This window comes from Natator depressus, chromosome 3, assembly GCF_965152275.1.
Source record: "Natator depressus isolate rNatDep1 chromosome 3, rNatDep2.hap1, whole genome shotgun sequence".
In the NCBI taxonomy this organism is placed as follows: Eukaryota; Metazoa; Chordata; order Testudines; family Cheloniidae; genus Natator; species Natator depressus.
This window is the reverse complement of record NC_134236.1, coordinates 98898916-98924097: the sequence shown is the minus strand read 5'-3', so window position 1 is coordinate 98924097 and position 25182 is coordinate 98898916. Positions and strand designations below refer to the sequence as shown.

Here is a 25182-nt window from a genome sequence, read left to right as displayed (position 1 = left end):
GTGGAGGAAACTGGAGAACAGGAGAAAGAGGAGGAGAGAAAAGGGAGCTGTGGAAAGGGTTAGGAAAAAAAGTGTAAGAATACACATGGAGATAGAATAAGGACAATTGAGCAAATGGAACAGAGAAAGAAGAAACAAGGCCAGGATTTAAATGGGGAGAAGACAACTCAGCTGGCTGGCTTGTGAATAAAGGGGCTAGCAGGCCATTCAAGGAAGACAACCTGACTTGTAACTAGCTCAGATTTAAAATCTTGGGAAGAGTGTAGGTGGTAAAATAGACAAGGGCGGAGGTGGATTAGTTGTAGCCAAAGAGGATGATAACAGCTGTATTTTCTGGCTCCCATAGATCAAGAAACTTGTGCCAAGACAAAGTATGAGGCTTAATTAGTCACATAATCTTTGTTTTTGTAGCTCCAGATGTCAATGGTTATAAAATTGTCCAGTTTTACAGCCAAAATATTTGTCTGTGACCTCTTGCAGCAATGAATTGCACATGCTGATTACCTACCTCCTCTCAAAAGGGGGTTAGGCTGGGGCCATCTCTAGGAGTGATTGGCCCCAGTTCAGGAATTATATGAATTTACTATTTCTTTGTTGAAGAGTATAAGCTTTTATGTAAATGTAGCACAATAAATATGAAATTTGCCCAAGATTACAGACACAGGACTTTCAAAACAGAAGAGGGTTTGGTCTTCCTTCCATCACCCATTATTTGGGTCAATGAAACAGCCAGTGGAGTTGCACTGGTGTAACTGGGAGCAGAATTTCGGCCACTGATTTTGAAACCAAAGTTGTGAATGATGTATAAAATGGAAAACCCATGTCCAGTAGTCAGAGACTAAGGACAAGCCTTTGTCTTGTCTATTTAGATTGTAAACTCTTTAGGGCAGGAATGGTCTACTACTATTTGATTTTAAGGCACCTAACATAGAGTCCTCATTTCAGATGGGGCCTCTGGGCAGTTCTGTAATAATAATAAAAATAAAATCACTGAACTATGCTGGGCTGTATTGTCCTGTGCTATACTGGGATGTGCTCTTCACTGACAGATTAATGAAGTTAGTTCATTAAGAGATTAGTCCAAAAATCTCAGAAACTCTGAAATAACTACATTATTAAAGGTTTAAGCATGTACCCTTTTATTCTGTCCTTCAATCTATTTGGTAGCCAGTAGGCAGGAGCCTTTGGAAAAGTTTCACATAATGTGCATAAACCCACCAGAATGTCTCTACTAAAATAGATTTTAAATGTTTTCATGAAAAAGTGAAAACATTTTTAAATACTCATTAAAGTATTCTGCCTTACCAGACCTAGTAGTATGTTACTGGCTAGCAAGTAATCAAGGTGGCTAATCCAAAACCCAGTGATGTTAATGGGACTCTTTTCATTGACTTCAGTGGATTGAGTCAGGCCCTAGTCACCTGGCCTAACCACAGATAGGTAAATACAGTAGCTCTGTTCAGAAGCATCTGACCATTCCTGATCCCATTTGCCCTTTCTCCAATTAAGATAACAGTACTAAATATTGAACATATTGCAAAGGGGGAGGAGGTGGTGACCAAAACAGCACTTTGCCTGCTGTTGTAGATTGATTGCTATCTTTATGACTTTTTTTTAAAAAAGTACATATAAATCTACAATTTTTCCATGTAATATATCAAATGTAAAATGAATAGGAGTGCTGCATTTGATGTAATTCAGATTCTCAGTGAAGGGTGGTAAAGTAGTTCTTATCCATATTTAATCAAATAAAAAAAGGCTTTTAAAATGCTAATCACATGTCTCACCAGATTATACCTTCCACATAAGGCTTAGTCATTGAATCAACCAAATGTTTTCCTCCCAGAAATGTGAACATCTACATCAACAATGCTTAGCTAAAAAGAATACATTAATGGTACATCATATCTTCCATTTAAGTATCCCAAAGCACTCTACGTACATTAGTAAATTCAACCCAGTGAGGAAGATAAGCATTATCTTCACTTCTCAGATCTTGAGAAGAGAGAGTTGTTGAACATAAGAAGCATAGAGGGACACTGTAGAGTAACTCACTTCAAAAGTGGCAGCCTGGAGCCTTCATTTGAGGAAGGTGGTCTCATGATCCAAGGTGAACAGAGGAACAAACTCCTTTAGTTGACAGATGACCAACCTTTTGATTTCTATTTTTCCCTGCACCCCCGAGATTACTCCAGGAAATGCTGATACGTTTGAGAGGTGCAGACAGGCTATGGCAATATTGACTTAGTCATTAGAAATATCAACAGATGAATATATTGTGACGAGAACTGTTTGCCAATCAGGTGCAAAACTGGTGAATTTCACCAGACATCTAGACTAGGTCTACACTACACACCCCTTTTGGCTATGCCTATGGTACGTAGCTACACACTGCAGTAAAAAGCTGGCTGTGTCCACACCAGTGTGTAGTTTTCACATGCCAGTGACAGGCTCTGGCATGGAGAGGCAGCATGAAAGGCTTCAGCAGCGTCCCCTTGCCAGAGCCTTTTCCCTGCTGCCAGAGTCTTTTCCTGTGGTGGGGGAAGGCTCCAGCAGTGGGAAGCTGCCAGAGCCTCTCTCCATTGCCTCCTTGCAACCAGAGCATTTCTCTGCTGCTGGACTATTTCTGGGGAACAGCTGCAGCAGCTGTGAGGCAGCAGGCCACTACATGCATAAAAATATCAGTGTAAATGGGGAGGCACATCTTGGATGATTAGAGACCTGTGTAGGGTATTTACTTGGAAACATACCCAGACCCTTCAGGCTTGTCTGTACTCTACTGGCTTAAGCTATGCCTCACCATCTACATTGCTACTTAAACTCATGCTGAGAGGCTACCCGCAGACATGCTCTATACCACTGAAAGATGGTACAATGTAGACATAGCTCTAGATTAATTTTCAATAAATGGTGGAGAAGAGCTAATGGGGGTGTGTGTATGGAGAGGGGGAGAGAGAGAGACCACTGACATAGGGAAGTGTAGGAGAGAAGTCCTGGAAGTTAAATCTAGGTTGCCAGGGAAAAGACTTTGGTCCAATTCCTCTATGGTACCTTTTTAAAAAATGCTTCAGGTTTCATTCACAAGGCCAACCAAATGGTGTGGGGAGGTTCTTCAGAGTTTCAGTGAAATGATAAGATGGTGTAAACATGAGCGGTTTCAATTTATGAGCCTGAGGAATGCTTTTTGGAGAAGGAAGAGCCTATTCAGAAGAGATGGGCTCTACATTAACGTAAATGGAAACACATGACTGGCATAGAAAATGGATCAAGTTTTTTTTTTGGCGGGAGGAGTGTATTTAAGCTAGGAATTGGGAAAGCTGGCAGGTCCTGAGGAACTCCCAGGTCAAAAACATCTGCCAGGGAGATAATACAATCTGTGTCCAGGACAGATTTTACAGCTAACTGGGAGACCAGTTTGGTTACATTGGTGCAAATAAGGGCAAAATGTGACCTCATGAAGTTAAATTCAGAGCTAGTATAGGTAGGTAAACTCCTTAGTGAAATCAGCAGTTGCACTCACTTAAACAAGACCTTAATCCGACCCCATACATACAGTGGGGCTGTTAAAATCCAGATCTGCTGCTGTAAATCCTTCAGGCAGGGAAGTTATAGGACACTATATTGGGTTTACAAACCCCATACTGAGCACAGACAGAAGGGAGAGGAGAGGAGAGAGTCTTCCCTATTTACAGGCAACCAGGCTGGGCACACCCCAGCACAGCTGCCAGTAGTGCCAATCGTGGAGGCATGCACTCACAGCTGGGACCAATAAGGAAAACAAGCCCAGCTATAAAGGAAAGAACAGATTGAAAGAGCATTGGGGAGGTAGAAAGGCCAGAAAGATAGCAGAAGGCAACAGCCCCTATGCCAGACTGCTTCTAAGAAGCTGTCTAGGAGACAAAGGAAGACTGCAAGCCCTGGAGTTTAAGGGCTGTGTAACGGCATCAGAACCCACCTCTTACAGGTACCCTCTTTCTGATCAGTGTGAGCCAGGTTTTCATACAGTTCTTACAACAGGGTAGCACCTACCTCTCACAAGCACCCCCCTGGCTGATGGCTATACACCAGGTCTTTGATGACTCAGTCCTCTGGCTGAGTCACACACACCCCTTCCAGGGCATACAGTCTCTAGTTCTTTCACATGGCCCTGGTATTGGGCCATGGCACCAAGGCTTCTTCCCCAGTGGCACTGCCTTCTTTAATAGCCCAACAGGGGCCATCTCAGTACCCTCAGTTCATGTCCTTTGGCAGCCCTCCCTGCTCAGTCTTCAACCAGACCAGTAGGGCCAATCACAGTACCCTCACCAATCTGGCTAGGTCTTGGGCTAAGTCTGCCCACACTGACCTGTCTATAGTCCTGCTGCTCTTCCAGCTAGCTAGGTACCCAGTCTTTGGCAGCCTGCCCCAAGCTCAGTCCTGCCTGCAGTGAGCTATCCATGGTCCTGTTGCTCTTCCAGGCACCTAGTTCTCCCTCTTCAAGCTCCAGGCAGTAACTGACAGCTTGGCCTTTGCTGCTTCCTTTTCTATGGTCCTTATGGACCCTGATTGGCTGCTTGGAGGACTTCTCTTTTCTGGGGCTGAGTGAGGTAGGGCCATGCTGCCTCCAGAAGGGGCCCTCCGGACCTAGTCCACCCCATCACAGGCTGACTGACTCATGTCAGGTTAAGTTGATGGTCAGGGCTAATTTGAGATGAATAGAGGGAAACCAGTTACGAGAAAATTGGGACTTCTAGAGAGATTGTCAAGTGCTCTAGGGGCAATGTGGTGCCAGAAGTGGGGCTGAGTTTAATTGTCTCAGCAGAAAAGGGAAGCTCTGGAGGTGAATCAATGGCTGTCCTGTTGTTGCTGTGCTCAAGTTGAAGCATCAACAACTGTTCAAACAGATGGCATTGCACCAGCAACAGTTGTTACCAGGTCTACCATCCATTGTACCAGCTGCAACTTCTCAGGGTCCCACCACTAAGTGGAATGTGTCCCCTACACTTCAGGGAACCATTCATTCTTGGTACCTTTAGCAAGACTGACAATGGCCTCTCAATGGCCCCCAGCTCTGTGGGCAATCTGGCTTGCTCAATCACTGGGGAAACCCAAGCAATATACTAGGTACTTGAAGATGCAGCAGCCCAGGACTGTTAATAGGTGAAGGCTGCCATATGGGACTAGCTAGGTCTAGAGGAACAAACCTATAGCCACCATTTCCAACACAAGCGCTACTTGCCTGTACCATGATCGTGGGCAATCATACAAAGGCTAGAGGACTTCTGCTGGTGTTGATTTAAGCCAGAGTCTCAAATGGGATCCCAGAGAGTACAACTCAGTTACGGAACTGTTGGTACAGATTATTCTGTCTTCAGACTGAGACTGGCTTGCAGACACCCCCTGGTAATCCTAGCAGACATCGCCCAGCTTATGGAGAACTATATGGCAATTCAAGCCATCCAAGGGCCTTCTGCTGCAGAATTACCTACCTCATATACACTGGAGAAGGAAATGGCCTGAGTATTCCAGGATGGAGGTGGCCCATATTGGGTAAACTACAAGAAAACCCAGACACCTGCCTGGTCATCTGGCAGGATGTAAGATTTCCCCAGGACAGCAGGCCCATGATTTAAATGCCCCACAACAAAGGAACAAGGGCCCAGTGAAACTCAAAGAGGACAAGACCATAGAAGACAAGGGACAGATTCAATAGCCTGTTACTCCTGTGGACAACAGGGACACAGGTTTCATGACTGCCCATACAATGGAGTATAATTTCAGGCAGGTGTGGACAGGACAGAATAGGGCCTGGGGGGAAAAGCCCAGGGAAACTCACAATTCCAGTAGAAGTGAATGGTCAAGAACCACTGGCCCATGTTGACTCAGGATATAACCAGACATTTTTCCAAGAGCAGAAAGTGAAAACAGGAGGGAAGCTTGAAAAGGGAAAAATCACCATTAAATGCATCCATGGAGATGTTCTACAGATGACAGTAAAATTGGCCATTCATGGGAATCAGAGGACGATATGTGTGCCTCTGGATATCCCCTACCCAGTGATGTTTATTGAGACTGGACATTTTTCCTTGAACTTTTACAGAAGCTTCCCTTAGTGCAGGAGCCTAAAGAAGACACTCCAGAAGAAACATTAGGAGTTTTGTTCCCCATTAAGGACCCTAACCTACTTACCTCATGGCCTAGAAGGAAGAAGTCCCAGAGAGAGGTGATATAGGCGACCCCCTTCATAGGCATAATGAAGACCACAGACTCTATAGTCAATCCAGAAGATGCGGCAGAACAGCGTTCCATAGGCCAAAATGAGACAGCCCCTCTGCAACTGGACCCAAAGAGGCGAACGGGCTTCTTGGATTTCTGCATGGAGCAAAGAAATGATGATACTTTGAGCTGGGCCATTGAACAAAGTAGCAGTGATAGACAATGCGGAGGTGGACCTCCTGAGGGCATGACCATACCCTCATTTTTGTCATTAAGACCGACTTGTTATATCATGTAGATAGTGTTTTGCATTTTCAGTTTTCACCAAAAAATTTACAAGGTTTTTTATTAAAGGAGTTTGGTATTTACTAATTTATACCAATTTATCAATCCACTCAATATTTTGGGGGGCTACTTTTTAAAAAAAAAAAAAAAAGAAACCCTAATGCTTTATGCAATTGTTGTGTCCTGGAGCTCTGAGACTGAAGCAGTTCTACAGTGTAAAACACAGAACACACATATTGTGGAGATTAGAAAAATCTAACATTAATATCGCACTATGATTGACTCACAAGGAGATGCTGCCCATCTATTTCTCTGAGTTCATTTAGTGTGGCGCTGAATTTAAATCAATCCTCTGCAGATAAAGATAAGGTAAAATGATAAAGATGGGGTGAAAATGCAAATCTATGCCTGAATACCAACAAGAAAAATCAGTGCTTAGAAAGTGTCAAGAAAAGTAAAGATGGAATGAGGACGATGCATTGCGCTGCAAGGACTACAGCATTGAGGTCAGTGCTCGTGCTGACAGAATAAAGGAGCGTGTTGAAAGCAAGAGACACAAGAAGCTTAAAGAAAGTGAATTTTGGGACAAACAGTCACCATGGCTTTCACTGTGACTTTAATGAAAGAGAAGACACAGCATGATTGTGTCAATGAATTTGTGCATGCTCTTTGTTTTGCCAGACAATCACTGTTAATTGTAGAGGGGCCTATTGGTGACTTTGTGAGATAATACTGTGCAGCAGCAAAAACCCTTCCAAATGCAGACAACCTCACTCGTAAGTATCTGAAATAAAATGATGATATTTTAGTATCTAGACTGATGGAAATGTGGTGTCTAGTCTGATTTTTGACGAGTCTCCTGATGCTTTGGACTGTCCAATTCTTGGCCTTTTGTTTTTGATTTCAAAGTGAATAAACCTTGGCCTTTTGTTTTTGATTTCAAAGTGAATAAACCTGCATTGTTTTGTGCTGATGTGACATTCATCCCCTCTGCTGATAAACATTTTGTCAATGCAGCAATAACTGACATGTTTGATATGTACCAACTAGCTTGGGAAAATGTGGCTACAACTAAACACAGATTCTGCTTCCTACATGGCTAAGTTTGCACAGGAGATTAAACTCAATCAGAAACTGGAATTGCTATGTACTACCTGCCCTGCTCACCTAATTAGTGTTGTACTGTCAGTAGCTACCGTACAGAAGAAATGAAAGACGTGAAATCTTGCATCATTGGATTTGGAGCCATTTTCAAGTATGCAAACAAGTTTAAGGCTTTGTTTTACACAGTGTGAGATGAGTGCAAAGCCAACTGCCGATTATCTACCCCTGGTGTACCACATAGGTGAATGAGCTTGTACTTCCCTGCCTATCTTGTAAATAATGCATGGACTGCGCTAATGCATCTCCTAGAGCATCCTGAGTTTGTTGGTTCTAAAGCAGAAACTCTGAAGAGACTGGCAAATAACCAAAATGACCACCAGATTCTGCGCACCAAGGTAACATTCATTGTTGAAAACTTGGAATCACTGTGTGACACACACAAAATATTGGAGTTTTCTCTGACTACTCCCAACATGTTTGCCAATTCAGATGTTTTCCGGATCCCAACAACCAAAATCTCAGCTGAAATGAGCATAAAAACTTCAGGAGAAACATATGGTGAGAAAACCCAGCTGTTTCTGGAAATCCTTATGACCAGAGAACACGAGAACCAAAAAAGCATTCAAAACCTTCAATACAATGCTCACAAGAAATGGGAAATGACTGTAGCTCATAAACTGACCCCCAAAATGTTTGGGGCCAAAGATTCTTTTTGGAATGTCATCCAGGTGTTGCACCCCTTCCTCAAGGTATTTTCAGCACACTATGACTGTTATTCCAGAATGTTTCAACCATCTGCCAATAAAGATGAAATTTCAAATCTGAACATGCCTAACCCTGATAATATGAAACTAGATGTGCTGGCTTTTTGGACCAGTCATCAAAACACACTTCCCAACTCCAGCAAATTGGCAAGGTGAGCTTTGGGTGTACCCCCTGGATCTACTGATACAGAGCACTTATTTTCAAAGTTGGACTACCTCCAAGACAGCAAGAGGCTCAATAGTGAGGATGCATAATTCTCTTCAGAGTAAGAGTATACAAACCAGGATTTCTGGAAAAACTACTAGCTCAGAGAGACAAAAAATACCTTTGTACATAAAAAAAGGTTTCAGTTATACTGTAGTAAAATGTGTATATTATGAAAGTCCCCATCTCTCCCCCTCACCTCCACCCTGATTTTTTTAATTCTTGTTTTTGCCTGATTTCATCCTGGTTTTAATGTTTGGAAAATGAACACTGACAAATTCCCAGAATTTTTTTTTTATAAACAAAAACTGAAAATGCAGAACACTATATCTAGACCAGGACAAGCAGAGGCATGAGATATGGATGCAATTACTTGTGCCCTGGTTATATCATCTTGAGCTCCTACATTCAGCGCACGTAATCCTATGTGCAGGACACTATGGGAATGATAAGACCAGGGCTGGCCTTACCATGAGGCGAACTGAGGCGGCCGCCTCAGGTGCCAGACTGTGGTGGGGGGGGGCGGGTGCCACTAGGACCCAGAGTGTAGAAAATTGTGTCTGCTGCTGGTGCATATGTATTCTCTCTGCTCTAGATGCAGAGATGGTGGAGTGCTGTGCTGGAAGAAGGAGGGCACAAGAGACAACAGGCAGGAGAAAAGGTGAGAGGGAACAACAGAAAGCAGCAGGAGCTGCAGGGAGAGAGAGGAGGAGGAACCTCTTGTGTACCTCTCTAGCACCCCCAGGAGCCTGGGCTGATTAACACCAGCTTCTCAGGGAGCTTCCTGTTTCCCGCTGCTTCCCTGAACCCACTTGAGGAGAACAGGCAGTCAACTGAAGTAGTAGGAGCCAGTTAGGCCCTTAAGATGCTGATATCTTCTCTCATTCAGGCCCTGCTACCAGCCTGCTTATTTGTCCCCTTCAACTGAGTGTGAGAGCCACTATAGCTGGCACCGAACAGCAGTCATGAGTGAAAGAAGAAAACACCCCTCTGGGGCAGCATTCAGAAAAAGAAAAAGCAAAGGAGGCTTTTCTATCCAAGGGGGAAGGAGCTGTCCTGAGATACATAGACACAAATGTTCACGGCGAGCCTTCCAGCCCCAATGAGGAGATGCCTGATCTTCCAGTTAGGCAGAGTGCAGGTGACCTGGCAGCTACTGCAGTATCTGTATCTCCATCTCAAATGGATGTAACCATGCACATTCCTAAAAAAAAGTGTAGATCAGGGAAGAGCATGGTGGAGGTGCAAGAAACAGCTGCTGCTGAGTTTAGTTCCTTAAGTCTAGATGATCCAGGACTGTGGACCCACTTGAGCAGTAGCCTGAGGGACTTCCTTGTACTGCATGGGCCACAGGAAGTGAAAAACTTCATGTTCCACAAAGACAATGAAAATAGAAGTTTCCATCCAACACATTATGGCGTGAAATCCCCAATGGTGACAAAGTGGAGAGGCCATGGCTTATGTACTCAAAAACCCAGAAAGCTGCATACTGTTTTGTTACAAACTCTTCCAATCTAATGTTCCAGCCACATTGGGTTCTACAGGAACAAAGGACTAGAAAAATCTGGCTAGAAATCCGGCATGCCATGAGAAGGCAGCAAATCACCAGAGAGCATTCCATAGCTGAAAAGAGCTTGAGATGAGACTAAGGTTAAAGGCTACCATAGATGATCAGCATCAAGAGAAGATTGCATCAGAGTCTCTTTACTGGCAAAATGTTCTGAAAAGGCTCATTGCCATTGTGAGAATGCTTGCTACCTAAAACCTAGCACTGCGTGGCACTTCAGATCAGCTGTATGTGCCAAACTATGGAAACTTCCTTAAAATTGTGGAGCTGATGGCTGAGTTTGATGCTGTACTCCAGGAGCATCTAAGAAGAGTCACCACCCAAGAAATGTACACACACCACTACCTTGGAAAAACAATTCAGAATGAGATCATACAGTTACTGGCAACAAAAGTCAAACGGAAAATTGTGGCAGATCTGAAGTCAGCAAGATATTACTCTGTTATTCTGGACTGCACACCTGACATCAGCCTTACGGAACAAATGGCTTTAATGGTGCGTTGTGCAGCAACAGAACCTAGTGAAAATGTCCCTGCAATAGAGCATGAGCTGGTCCAGAGTGTGGACCTTCCACAGGAAGCAGTTCAAATCTTTGCAAACAAGAAGACACAGAAAGCACCTCTTTGATTATTCAAACAGATAAAAATGCCAGTGTTTACTATGCAGACAAGAAAAGTTACATTTACTGTTCAGGTGTTTGAAAGTTAAGTGTTACTTAATTTTTGAACAAGGCATTTTAAGTTGTTAGTTCTCCTTTATTGGGGTAGGTAGCAGAGCAGTACTATGAGAGGAGTAGAACAGGAAGAAGGCAGAATTGAGACCTTTCAAAGTTTTGGCCCAAGCGAGGAGGAATGGGTGGGCATCATTTGAGCTCCCCGCCTCAGGTGCCAAAACGTTGTGGGCCGGCCCTGGATAAGACACAGTCTAGGATCCTGACCCAATACTTTTGCCCGGGGTCCTTAAAGAAGTTGAGAATTTGTGTGTGTCATGCCCTAAATGCTAACTAGTGGTCACCAAAGGAGTCCCATGGTCTCTACTAGTACCCTTTCCCTTGATGGAGATCCTCTTTGAATCAATAATAATCATTCTTATATGCCCGTGTGACTGGGTCAAGACTCACCACTGCTGGCATCTCCCGCTGGTTGTTCCGGGAATTAGCTCTGTCCCCTGCAGAGTGTCCTCAGCACGTGGTGTCTTGCCCATTGTCCATTCTGCTGCCCTGGGACCTGCATTGCTCCCCGCTCAGCGGCATCCACTTCAGGACACTGTCCTCCGGCAGTGCCCACTACTCCAGACTCAGCCCCTTCCGGGGGGGTGGGGGGGGCACGGTTAACATCAGTCTTTGGGACTCGCACCTGCCTCAGTGGCCAACCACAACCCAAAGCCTAGCCCCTTAGCTCAGGGGCAAGTTGCAGTCTGTATTGGCCCCTGTCTTCCATGGCCAGATGCAGTGTAAGCCAGGCCTGCCTGCTACTCTGAGTCCCAACCCAGGGACCCTCTAGCGGCAGCCTCTTTCTGACCTCCTTCATTACCCTCTCATCCGTCTATTCTTCCCTGTGCCACTTCCCCTTTCGCCCTGGGCACCTTCTAGGCCCTTTGTAGCAGGATCTGCAGCCTGGCAGGTAACGGGGTTGGAGCTCTCTCCTGCTCCCCCGAGCCTGCCCAGCACTGCTCTGTCTTGCTAGTCAGGGAGAGACTGCCTTCTCAACTGCTAGGCAGCCTTTATATAGGACCTAGCCTGGCCCCGATTGGCTATCCCCAGGCCTTCTCTGATTTGGCTGCTGGCCTGCGCAGCCTCAAAAGGCCTATTGCAGCCCTGTTCTCAGTGGGTGGGACGACCACCCCACCACAGCCTCCTAGAGAAGAGTGCCTCTGGACACCAGCATATTCTTGTTATCATGGACTTGGTCACCCAGTAGCCAGAAGTCATACCATTCCAGACAATGAATGACAAGACTATTGCTAATGAGCTGCTGAAGGTCTTTGCCTGGGTAGGGACTCCCAAAGACATCATGATGGACCAGGGAACAGGTTTTACAATCTGGTTGATAAGAGAGTTCTGTGACCTACTAAAAGTCAAAGCATTATACACATCTGTAGGGCCCTACCAATTTCACGGTCCACTTTGTTCAATTTCACAGTCATAGGATTTTTAAAATCATAAATTTCATGATTTCAGCTATTTAAATCTGAAATTTCATGGTGTTGTAATTGTAGGGGTCCTGACCCAAAAAGGAGTTGTGGGGGAGGGGGTGTCGCAAGGTTATTGTATGGAGGAGTGTGGTACTAGTACCCTTACTTCTGCACTGCTGCTGGCGGCGGTGCTGCCTTCAGAGCTGGGCAGCTGGAGAGCGGCGGCTGCTGGCTGGGAGCCCAGCTCTGAAGGCAGAGCCACTGCCAGCAGCAGCACAGAAGTAAGGATGGCGTGGTATGGTGTTGCCACCCTTCAGCGCTGCTGCCTGCAGAGATGGGCCCTCAGTCAGCAGCTGCCACGCTACGGCTGCCCAGCTCTGAAGGCAGCGGTGCAGAAGTAAGGGTGGCATGGGATGGTATTGCCACCTTACTTCTGTGTTGCTGCTGGCGGGGCACTGCCTTCAGAGCTGGGCACCCAGCCAACAGCCACTGCTCTCTGGCCGCTGAGCGCTGAAGGCAGTGCAGAAGTAAGGGTGGCAATACTACCACCCCCCTCTAAAATAGCCTTGTGACCCTCTGCAACTTCCTTTTGGGTCAGGACCTCCAGTTTGAGAAACATTGGTCTTCCTTGTGAAATCTGTATAGTATAGGGTGAAAGCACACACAAGATCAGATTTCACGGGGGGAGACCAGATTTCGTGGTCCATGACGCATTTTTCATGTCCATTAATTTGGTAGGGCCCTACTCATCTGTGTACCATCCATAGACAGATGTCCAGTGGAAAGACTTAATCAGATGGTAAAGAGAATGCTCAAGAAATTCATTATCCAAGACTCTTAACATTGGGACCATCTACTCCTGGCCCTACTTTTCTCCATGAAGGAAGTATCAAAAGCTTTGACAGGGTTTTCACCACTGCAAGTGCTATATGGGCAACCACCAAGAGGCATACTAGACATGGTGTGAGAGACATGGGAAAGCCAGGCTCCAAGAACCAAAAACCTTGTACAATATGTCTTAAAGTTACATGAGAGACTGGAAGCTATGGGACGCTATGCTAGAGGAAGGAGCACAGGTACAACAGTTACATTATAATAAAGGGACAAGACTATGTGTCTTCCAGTCAGGCAACAATCTCTGAATCAAAGCTGATGGTCAAGTGGCAAGACCCTTATGAGGTGGTAAATGAGATGGAACTGCAAACTATTTAATCAGACAAATGGGAGGAATGAATCACAAATTGACCATGTAAATTTGCTGAAGCCAGGGAGAGCCACTTCATCATGCCATATGCTGAGGAACTGGGATCCCAAATTAGAGATTGCCTGAAAGAAAGCTCAGTGCCCCTCAGAGAGACCCTAAACCAGAAGCAAACAAAACAGGCACTCCAATCACTTTTACAAAGATATTCTCAGCCCATCCTGAGAACATATCCATGGGCCACAATCACATTAATATGGAACCCAGTAAAGTAATACAGAAGAGCTCCAACCAATCCCCAAAAAATTGAGGAGGGGTATCAAGAAAGAGCTCAAGGTCATGTCAGAACTCGGGATATCCCAAAGTGACTTGCGAAGTCCTACTCTGCTGGTTCCAAAGTCAGATGACTCACTACATTTCTGTATAGACTTCAGAAAGGTGAACAGTTTCAGAAATGATATCTACCCCCTGCCTTGAGTGGATGAACTCAGACTGGATGGGAGAAGCCCAATATATCACCACTCTGGATTTAACAAAGGGATACTGGCAGATTCCCTTAACACCAGACTCTCAGGAGAAGATTGCTTTTCTATGCAGAAAAGGGGCAGAGATGACACTAAAAACTAGTGAATCCTGAAACTACACTCCCTCTCTTTTCCTTCCTTGCACAAATCCCAGGTGCCTCTCCATGAAAGTAAGGGAAACAAAATAGATACCATTTCTATGGTCTTATGGTGTATAAAGACTAATGTATCTTTATTTATAGCCCTGGAATGAACAGACAGAGCTAAACAGCATTAAAAAATGCTCCTCTCTCTCCTCAGAAAAATACTATGAAATAGAAATGGTTATAAATATGCTAGAAGTTTTAAACTTTGAGCTTATGTTTTTAAAACATTTTTAAAGTTCTACTGACCTCTGTAGACAATAAATAAGAGCAGGAAATTCTCACATCTGGAGAAGTAGATAGTTATTTATATTTATATTTGCCCCCATTCTCTAGTTAATTTTGAATAAATTATTCTTTTTAAAGTTGTTGTGATGTTATAACTCTACACATGAATGATATAATTTGGTCTAAATATGATGGGACTACTTAGCTCATGGACAATGTAATAAACCTTAATTTAACCCCAAAATAGCCTGCTCTATTAACTTCTATATATATTACATTCATTTGGTTTATATCAGTCAGTCAATGCTGCTTTTTAATGCAGTAATTTTTTTGAGGAATATTTACTTGTATTGAAAAACATGTCTGCATAATTTCCAGGAACAGATTCTTGCAACCACTTGTAGCTTCTTCACGAGTGACTGATCTATGTACTTACCATAAGTAAAAGGATTTGAATTGTAAATTTCAGCTTGCAGGCTACTAAACCTCATTTACTCTGAGCAGCACCTTGAAGACCCTGGGGATGTTCCTTTAGTTTGCCATTTGAAACTGACACAAATAAAAGACTGAAGGCCAACAGACCTCATAAATCATAGCTACAGTGTCAATGCTAATTAACAAAGGGACTAACAACACACAACTACTGCAAAAAATAAAGACAGCCAGGAAAAGATTTTATTTTAATAGCTGGTATTCAGGATGGCTTACCTGAAGCAGACTCTTTCATCTCTTCCCCATCGCTTTAGGGGTACACAGTCCCTATTTTTCAGGCTGGTGAAATGGGAAGGTTGCCTAGATGCTGACGAAGAAAATGTGAATTTTGCCAGAAGGGATGAGCTTAACCGGACCCACAGCGAGGAAAAAGAGGAACAAGATGCTACCATGACCCTTGAGTTTAATGTCTCCCACCAGGATCCAGGATATCAATCCAAGGCTCACATGCAAGGTGCCCAGATCAAACTGATCACCACTTGGGAAGCTGGATGGAATGTTACCAATGCCATACAGGTAAAATGCTTACCTATTTACATTAATCATCATTTTAAAGACTTACTCTGTTTTGTTTTGCTTTAACTATATCATCATTTCACAACACTCGGAAGGTTTTTGATTTCATCTCAGATGGTGGATTAATTTATTACTGACATATTTCAACGTTTCTACATGAAACTTACACTTTAAAAACAGGGAACAAAGGTCAAAAGGGAGTCCCGGGAGAGGTAGGGACATTCTCAAAAGAGAGAAAGATTCTGAAAATAATTAAACAAAATGAAAATAAAGAGATGCTAACTGCTTCTTTAGGTTTGGAATTGCCTTTCCATGTGTACATTTGTATTCTGAAAAAATCACCAAGTTAAAGAAGGTGGAGATAAATCTGAGATACAATATGTAAACATCTCACAAAACCAGAGACAATGTATTTAAGACCAGTTTCATGCCAGGTCTAATTTAACTGATGACTATGAATTTGGACCAAAGAGAGTAATAATAAAATAACACTTTTTATTAGACATCAAATTTAAACTTGGTTCCATAATTTTCTTGATGGAAAAAGTGTTTTTTTTCATATCCATAAATTTAGCTTAACATTGTTTTTAAAACTGCTTTTTCCCTCCCCCTCCTTTTCATTTGAGACATCACACAGTAAGAAGAAACAAATGTCTAAAGACATACTTCACATTTAGCATTGTTTATACACTAATCAGTAGCTCACTTGCAAATTTTCATGACACCCTAAATATGAAAAAAAAGTTCTTCCACTGTTGTCTGAGACTTTGATAACTTTAATGGACATTTGCTTGTTCATCTTCTTCTGACCCCCCAATCTTGTTGGGGGGGAAAAAAACCCTAAACATTGTCTATGTCTCAAAGTTTCCAAGCTATATCTAATGTAAAATGAATAAAAATACAATAAAATTTAAGTCAAAGTTACGTATCATACGCTAAATGTGTTTAACTATGAACATAGACATACAAACATAATACAACAATGGAAATACATTTTAGTGACAAGTCAGTTCTTGCAGCCTCTCAGCATGGTCTATCAGCACAATGGGCTGGGGGTGAAATCCTGGCCCCAGCACAGTCAATGGGAGTTTTGCCATTGACTTTAATAAAATCATTTCACTTTGGAGAGCAAGGGACTTTGTTTCTAGACCCAGTTTTATCAATGCCTTGTTGTGTGACCTTTGGCAAGTCACTTAACCTCTCTTTGCCATTGTTTCGCCATCTGAAAAATATAGGTAATAATACCAGTCGCTCAAAGTGGTTTAAGACTCCTGGATCTATTTAAATACAATATTATATTACTTATTATTAATTATTATTATAGATTCCAATATAGAACTAGATATTTAGCAATACAGTAGCAATACTACTTACATATGGCAGATTATTAAAAGATTTTTTAAAAAGGACAAAGTAGCTAATCAGTTCAGGAAGAAGGGCTTCATTCACAGTCTGTCTACACTGCAGTAAAATTACCTGTGGCTGGCCCAGGTCAAATCATTCAGGCTGGTGGATGGTGGGCTGGGGTAGGAGGGTGGTTTGGGCTGCAAGGCAATAAAATTGCAGTGTAGACATTTGGCCTTGGGCTGGTGCCCAGCTCTGAGACCCCATGAGGCAGGAAAGTCCCAGATCCGGGTTCCAGCAGAAGTCTGAACATCTATATTGCAATTTGATAACCCCACGGCCCAAGCTCCACAAGTCCGAGTCAGCTGACCCAGGTGAGCTGTGGGTGTTTTGTTGCAGTGTACACATACCCTTAGTGTCAACAGCTTTGAACCCTGCTACTTAGTCTTGCTTGGTCCAGTATTTTAAAACAGAACACAACAGCAACAGGGGGCAAGCTATGGTTTTGCTGTGTTTTGTTTATGGGGGAGCATGAAGGTTGCAAAGTGGGAAATTATGATTTATTTACTAATACAGTTGGAGTTTTCTAATGGATATATTGTATGTGGGTAAGTGCACCAGAGCAGGTGTGCAATACATTTTGTGTTTTCTGTTCTTGAACTTCTCTGAAGTATGGGGGAAAAAAACCTTTATGTTTGGTTTGGGAAATTCTATAAAATAGGTATCTAAGGCAGAAAAAAAAAATCTTGAGTTGGCACAGATCACTGAACATATAAGAATTTGAGGGAATTTCTGTGCAAACCTTACAAGAGAAAAATCAGGAGTTATGAACAGAATGATTAAAGCAACCAGAATGCTCTTGACAGGTGGAAACAAGCTCTGTTAAAATGGGAATGACAGTTGTTTTTGCCTTACCCAGAGGAAAGGGCAACAGTGTTTTGCATGGCAATTAGAGATAAATGTTTAAGTTGAATTTGAAAACACTCTAAACAGTTATTTCAGTGCACACAATTAATCCACAAATGAAATTATATTATAATCTGGAAATATTTTAAGGGTAGGTAACTTTTTGGTCATTATGACATTCAGTAAAGAGGCCTTTTTTAGATTGTCTGCTTATTAAATAGTACTTATTTCAATTGGATATGTTTAAGTTTTTTTCCTTCAACTGAAGAATGTGAAATTTTGATGACAGCATTGTTTATGTAAATGGTTGTTTCAGACATTTAAAGTTTCCAAGGAAACATGTTTCATATTCTTCCACTGAACATGCAAATGAAAACCTGTGTGCAGTTAAAACTACCTTTAAGAAGAGACATAACCCAAAATTACAAGATAAAGGGATGAAGAAAAGTATACTCTGGCAGATTGGTTCAAGTTACCCTTCTAGCTAGCAATAAAGGGGCAAAATTTTACACTGGTTTTCACACTAGTCTAGATTCTAACAATATCGTAGTGCCAAAGGAGTCTTTACATACCAACTGCATGGAAGAGGAGTGTAGTCAGATGAGATGACATGGCGAGCCAAAGAAAAAGAATGTCAAAATAAAAATCCCACTAAGCCTACTGTGTCCTGAAGTAGTGCAAGCGGCCAGAAAACAGCTATTAGGAAGATGTAAAATAAAGTATTCCATCACTACTGTCAAGGTTCCTCCCCCACTCTGAACTCTAGGGTACAGATGTGGGGACCTGCATGAAAAACCTCCTAAGCTTATCTTTACCAGCTTAGGTCAAAACTTCCCCAAGGTACAAAATATTCCACCCTTTTGTCCTTGGATTGGCCGCTACCACCACCAAACAAATACTGGTTACTGGGGAAGAGCTGTTTGGACACGTCTTTCCCCCCAAAATACTTCCCAAAACCTTGCACCCCACTTCCTGGACAAGGTTTGGTAAAAAGCCTCACCAATTTGCCTAGGTGACTACAGACCCAGACCCTTGGATCTTAAGAACAATGAACAATCCTCCCAACACTTGCACCCTCCCTTTCCTGGGAAATGTTGGATAAAAAGCCTCACCAATTTGCATAGGTGACCACAGACCCAAACCCCTGGATCTGAGAACAATGAAAAAGCATTCAGTTTTCTTACAAGAAGACTTTTAATAAAAATAGAAGTAATTAGAAATAAGAAATCCCCCCTGTAAAATCAGGATGGTAAATACCTTACAGGGTAATTAGATTCAAAACATAGAGAACCCCTCTAGGCAAAAACCTTAAGTTACAAAAAAGATACACAGACAGAAATAGTTATTCTATTCAGCACAATTCTTTTCTCAGCCATTTAAAGAAATCATAATCTAACACATACCTAGCTAGATTACTTACTAAAAGTTCTAAGGCTTCATTCCTGGTCTATCTCCGGCAAAGACAAAATGTAGACAGACACACAAACCCTTTGTTTCTCTCCCTCCTACCAGCTTTTTGAAAGTATCTTGTCTCCTCATTGGTCATTTTGGTCAGGTGCCAGCGAGGTTACCTTTAGCTTCTTAACCCTTTACAGGTGAGAGGAGATTTCCTCTGGCTAGGAGGGATTTTAAAGGGGTTTACCCTTCCCTTTCTATTTATGACACGCCCCCCAAATCTCAGCTAGGGTGAAACACTGGCTGGGATTTCTTCCTGGAGCTCTAGGAAAACAGAGTTAATAAGACACATGCATCTCTAAATATGCTACCAAGTACATAAAGACTAACAATATTTTCCACATCTCAAGGACGATTTTAACCAGTTGAGTCTGGGAAACTTTCACGTGAGAGTGCATCAGCCACTTTGTTAGAAGCTCCTGAGATGTGTTGGATGTCGAAATCAAAATCTTGGAGAGCTAAACTCCACCGAAGAAGTTTTTTGTTATTTTCTTTGACGGTGTGAAGCCACTTCAGTGCAGCATGGTCGGTTTGCAGGTGGAAACGCCGTCCCCAAACATATGGGCGTAGCTTTTCCAGAGCGTAGACAATGGCGTAACATTCTTTTTCAGTGATTGACCAGTTGCTTTCCCTCTCAGACAGTTTTTTGCTGAGGAACACTACAGGGTGGAATTCTTGATCAGGTCCTTTCTGCATTAAAACTGCTCCCACACCACGCTCGGACGCATCTGTGGTTACTAGGAACGGTTTGTCAAAGTCTGGGGCCCTTAGTACAGGGTCAGACATGAGTGTCGCTTTAAGCTTGTTAAAGGCCTTCTGACACTTTTCGGTCCACTGCACAGCATTTGGCTGTTTCTTTTTGGTTAGGTCTGTCAGTGGGGCGGCGATTTGGCTGTAGTGCGGTACAAATCGTCTGTAATAACCGGCCAAGCCTAAAAAGGATTGAACCTGTTTCTTTGACTTTGGGACAGGCCACTTTTGGATAGCATCCACTTTGGCCTGTAGGGGGCTGATAGTTCCTTGACCCACCTGGTGTCCAAGGTAAGTCACTCTGTTTAGGCCTATTTGACACTTCTTAGCCTTAACAGTTAGTCCTGCCTCCCTTATGCGCTCAAGGACTTTTTGTAGATGTTCCAGGTGGTCTGCCCAGGAATCCGAAAATATGGCCACATCGTCAAGGTAGGCGACTGCATATTCTCCTAATCCCGCTAGGAGACCATCTACAAGTCTTTGGAAGGTGGCGGGTGCATTTCGCAGCCCGAAAGGGACTACATTAAATTCATACAGCCCGAGATGTGTGGTGAAGGCTGACCTTTCCTTGGCAGATTCATCTAGCGGTACCTGCCAGTACCCCTTGGTTAAGTCCAAGGTAGAGATGAACTGGGCCCGTCCCAGTTTCTCTAATAGTTCATCTGTGCGTGGCATTGGATAGTTGTCTGGGCGAGTTACAGCATTTAGCTTACGGTAGTCCACGCAAAAACGTATCTCCCCATCTGGTTTGGGAACTAGAACCACTGGAGATGCCCATGCACTTTCAGAGGGGTGGATTACACCCAACTGTAACATATCCTGGATCTCCCGTTCTATAGCAGTTTTAGCTTGAGGAGACACTCGGTAAGGTTGGACTCTAATTGGGCGAGCATTACCTGTGTCAATGGAGTGGTATGCCCGTTCAGTCAGTCCTGGGGTGGCTGAGAACGTTGGCGCGTAGCTAGTGCACAGCTCCTGGATCTGCTGTCGCTGCATACGCCCAAGGGTCATGGAGAGGTTCACCTCTTCCACACCACCAGCACATTTCCCTTCGTAGTAGACACCTTCAGGCCACTCAGCGTCGTCTCCTCCCTGGGCTGTAAACTGACAAACCTTTAATTCTCTGGAATAAAAGGGCTTTAGAGAATTAATATGGTACACCTTAGGCTTTCGGTTGAAGGTGGGGAATGCTATGAGATAATTAACAGCTCCCAGGCGCTCCTGGACCGTGAATGGCCCTTCCCACGATGCTTCCATTTTATGGGCCTGGAGCACCTTTAAGACCATGACCTGGTCCCCTACTTTGAAGGAACGCTCTCTGGCATGTTTATCATACCAGGCTTTTTGCTCTTTTTGAGCATCCTGTAAGTTTTCTTTAGCAAGGGCTAAAGAGGTTCGGAGGGTGTTTTGTAGGTTGGTTACAAAGTCCAGAATGTTAGTTCCTGGAGAAGGTGTAAATCCCTCCCATTGCTGCTTCACCAACTGCAATGGCCCCTTAACCTCACGGCCATATACAAGTTCAAATGGGGAAAACCCTAAACTGGGATGTGGTACAGCTCTGTAGGCAAAGAGCAACTGCTGCAACACTAGGTCCCAATCATTGGAGTGCTCATTTACGAATTTACGTATCATGGCCCCCAAAGTTCCATTAAACTTCTCCACCATGCCATTTGTTTGATGGTGGTAAGGAGTGGCAACCAAGTGATTTACCCCATGAGCTTCCCAAAGGTTTTTCATAGTTCCTGCCAGGAAATTAGTCCCTGCATCTGTGAGGATGTCGGAGGGCCAACCTACCCTGGCAAAAATGTCTGCTAGTGCCTGGCACACACTGTTAGCCCTGGTGTTGCTTAGAGCTACTGCTTCCGGCCATCGGGTGGCAAAATCCATGAAAGTCAGTATGTACTGCTTTCCTCTGGGTGTCTTTTTCGGAAAAGGACCCAGAATATCCACAGCTACTCGCTGAAATGGAACTTCAATGATGGGGAGTGGCTGGAGAGGGGCTTTGACCTGGTCTTGGGGCTTTCCCACTCTTTGGCACACCTCACAAGACTGGACATAGGTAGAAACATCCTTGCCCATTCCCTCCCAGTGGAATGACCCCCCCAAACGGTCTTTGGTCCTGTTCACCCCAGCATGGCCACTAGGGTGATCATGGGCTAAGCTCAAGAGCTTGGCCCGGTATTTAGTTGGAACTACCAACTGTCTCTGAGGATGCCAGTCTTCCTGGTGTCCACCAGAAAGAGTTTCCTTGTATAAAAGTCCTCTTTCTACAACAAACCTGGATCGATTAGAAGAGCTGAGAGGCGGTGGGTTGCTCCGTGCCGCCGTCCAAGCTCTCTGGAGGCTTTCATCTGCTTCCTGTTCGGTCTGGAACTGTTCCCTTGATGCTGGAGACATCAGTTCCTCATTGGATTGTGGACCTAGGCTTGGTCCCTCTGGAAGTGATATAGGGGATGGAGCTGTTTCTGTTGACTGTGAACCGCTCTCCGCTGGTGCACTATGTTGGGATTCAGGCTCCGGCTGAGCCTCTTGTGTAGGGTTATCGGCTGCTACCAGTTCAGGGTCGGTGGGGCCCTCTGGTGTTGAGGTTGCAAGTACTGGATTCAGTGCTGGCAATGGGTCTGGTGTTGGTTGTTCGGCTGGTTCCGGTTCTGGGACTGGTTCCGTCTGGGTCTCTGGGACTGGATCCACTACTGCTGTTGCAGACATTGGTCTGGGGTCCGGGTCCATCACCTCTGACCGGGTCCTGATAGAAGTTTCCGGAACAGAGCTAGGCCTCACGGCTTGTTTAGCCTGGCTGCGGGTGACCGTTCCCACCCTCTTGGCCTGCTTCACATGATTGGCCAAGTCTTCCCCCAACAGCATGGGGATGGGATAATCATCATAGACTGCAAAAGTCCACGTTCCTGACCAGCCCTTGTACTGGACAGGCAACTTGGCACTTGCTCCTGATATCCAGGCATCCCAATGTTTCACAATGTGGTAGGCATGTCGGGTAAATGACACGTCTGGTTTCCACCTTAGGGCTCTGAACCTCCGACGAGACTGCTCGGGTGTTATCCCCATTCTGACTCTTGCCTTGGATTTAAACAGTTCATACTTGTTCATGTGTTCTTTAGGCATTTCAGCTGCTACCTCAGCTAAGGGTCCACTGAGCTGTGGCCTCAGCTCTACCATGTATTGGTCAGTAGAGATGTTGTACCCAAGGCAGGCCCTTTCGAAGTTTTCTAGGAAGGCCTCAGTATCATCGCCTGCCTTGTAGGTGGGGAACTTTCTGGGATGGGAAGTGGTACTTGGAGAAGGATTGCTAGGGTTTGTTGGGATATTCTGCTGAGCCTTTATCTTCACTATCTCCTCCACATACTTCCTCTCTTTTTCCTTCTCCTCCAGTTCTTTGTCCCTTGCTTCCATAGCTCTCCTGTGAGCAGCCGCTTGGTGTTGTTCTGCCTCTTTTGCTGCCTCTTTCGCTGCCTCCCTTTCTTGTTCCTTCTCCTCCTTCTTCAGCCGCATGAGTTCTATCTGTCTTTCATGTTCCCTTTGTCTTTCCTCAGCCTGAAATCTGGCTAATTCCAGCTGTAGTCGAGCCGCGGTTTTGGTCATTCTAACCTCTCTGTTTTTAACTAACTTTACACCCAAAGTTTAGAAATAAACAAACAAAACTTGGCTGTAAAATTTTGCTGTGCTGGAATAGAATACCTATTCTCTGATAGTGATTGTCAGCCTACAGAAAAAGACAATTCCCTTGTCTCTGCTCTGGGCCCAAATCAAAGCAAAAAACTTCCAACTACTTGGAAACCTGTTTACCCAGCCCAAAGAAAAAACAAGTTTCCTTTTTAAACTTGTGCTCCTTGTAAAAACTCAAAATCCAAAAAAAAAACCCTGCCACTTTTGTCTCCAGGCAAATGGGTAGAACACCCCCCCTTCTATTTACTTTTAGGGAAAAAAAAACTCTGGGTTGGAAGACTGTGAATTTCCCTGCAGGAGTTAAGTACCCTGCCTCCAGGCAAAGAAAACCTGCAATTCACAAAGATAATCCCCTTTTGTCTCTGCTTGGCCACAAAGCAGAGAAAAAAACAAGCTGCTTTCAGTTTCAGCTGCTTCTGGACTTCCTTTCCAAAGGAAAGAGAAAAAAATCTCCTTTTTAAAAATCTGTATTTCTAGTTCAAAAAAATCTCAACTGGATCTCAAAATGATTTCAGGTTAATCCCACCACTCTGCCACCATGTCAAGGTTCCTCCCCCACTCTGAACTCTAGGGTACAGATGTGGGGACCTGCATGAAAAACCTCCTAAGCTTATCTTTACCAGCTTAGGTCAAAACTTCCCCAAGGTACAAAATATTCCACCCTTTTGTCCTTGGATTGGCCGCTACCACCACCAAACAAATACTGGTTACTGGGGAAGAGCTGTTTGGACACGTCTTTCCCCCCAAAATACTTCCCAAAACCTTGCACCCCACTTCCTGGACAAGGTTTGGTAAAAAGCCTCACCAATTTGCCTAGGTGACTACAGACCCAGACCCTTGGATCTTAAGAACAATGAACAATCCTCCCAACACTTGCACCCTCCCTTTCCTGGGAAATGTTGGATAAAAAGCCTCACCAATTTGCATAGGTGACCACAGACCCAAACCCCTGGATCTGAGAACAATGAAAAAGCATTCAGTTTTCTTACAAGAAGACTTTTAATAAAAATAGAAGTAATTAGAAATAAGAAATCCCCCCTGTAAAATCAGGATGGTAAATACCTTACAGGGTAATTAGATTCAAAACATAGAGAACCCCTCTAGGCAAAAACCTTAAGTTACAAAAAAGATACACAGACAGAAATAGTTATTCTATTCAGCACAATTCTTTTCTCAGCCATTTAAAGAAATCATAATCTAACACATACCTAGCTAGATTACTTACTAAAAGTTCTAAGGCTTCATTCCTGGTCTATCTCCGGCAAAGACAAAATGTAGACAGACACACAAACCCTTTGTTTCTCTCCCTCCTACCAGCTTTTTGAAAGTATCTTGTCTCCTCATTGGTCATTTTGGTCAGGTGCCAGCGAGGTTACCTTTAGCTTCTTAACCCTTTACAGGTGAGAGGAGATTTCCTCTGGCTAGGAGGGATTTTAAAGGGGTTTACCCTTCCCTTTCTATTTATGACAACTACTTTAACTTATAACCCAACTGAGATGGACTTCCCCAGGACTCTCAGCAGCAAACACAAAGCTCAGGGCTGCAGAAAACTCATCTGTCCTACCAAACAGTTTCAAAGTGCTTTCAATAGTATGAACCTCACTACTTTCTACATTTAAAATATAGTTGGGATGGGTTCCCCCTCAGGGGCCACCTGGAACTGGGGTATCACTGAGCCATCTGACC

General features: G+C 43.9%; 2 protein-coding genes across 2 annotated transcripts in view; one reads left to right on the top strand and one right to left on the bottom strand.

Moving 5' to 3' along the window:
- The first annotated feature begins 7880 nt into the window (after positions 1-7880).
- The window catches only part of LOC141984512 (vesicular inhibitory amino acid transporter-like), a 50738-nt gene continuing 33436 nt past the window's right edge, over positions 7881-25182 (top strand). Inside the window, exons 1-2 of the mRNA XM_074947595.1 lie at positions 7881-8500; positions 15096-15357. Coding sequence (XP_074803696.1) covers positions 7881-8500; positions 15096-15357 — 882 coding nt within the window. The remainder of the gene's footprint in view (positions 8501-15095; positions 15358-25182) is intronic.
- On the bottom strand, positions 16474-23139 carry LOC141983846 (uncharacterized). Its single transcript, XM_074946834.1, has 3 exons — positions 22091-23139; positions 20348-20935; positions 16474-16579 (listed from the first exon to the last, which is right to left on the bottom strand). Exons 1-3 carry the CDS (start codon positions 22987-22989, stop codon positions 16474-16476), a joined length of 1593 nt encoding a protein of 530 aa, XP_074802935.1. The 5' UTR covers positions 22990-23139.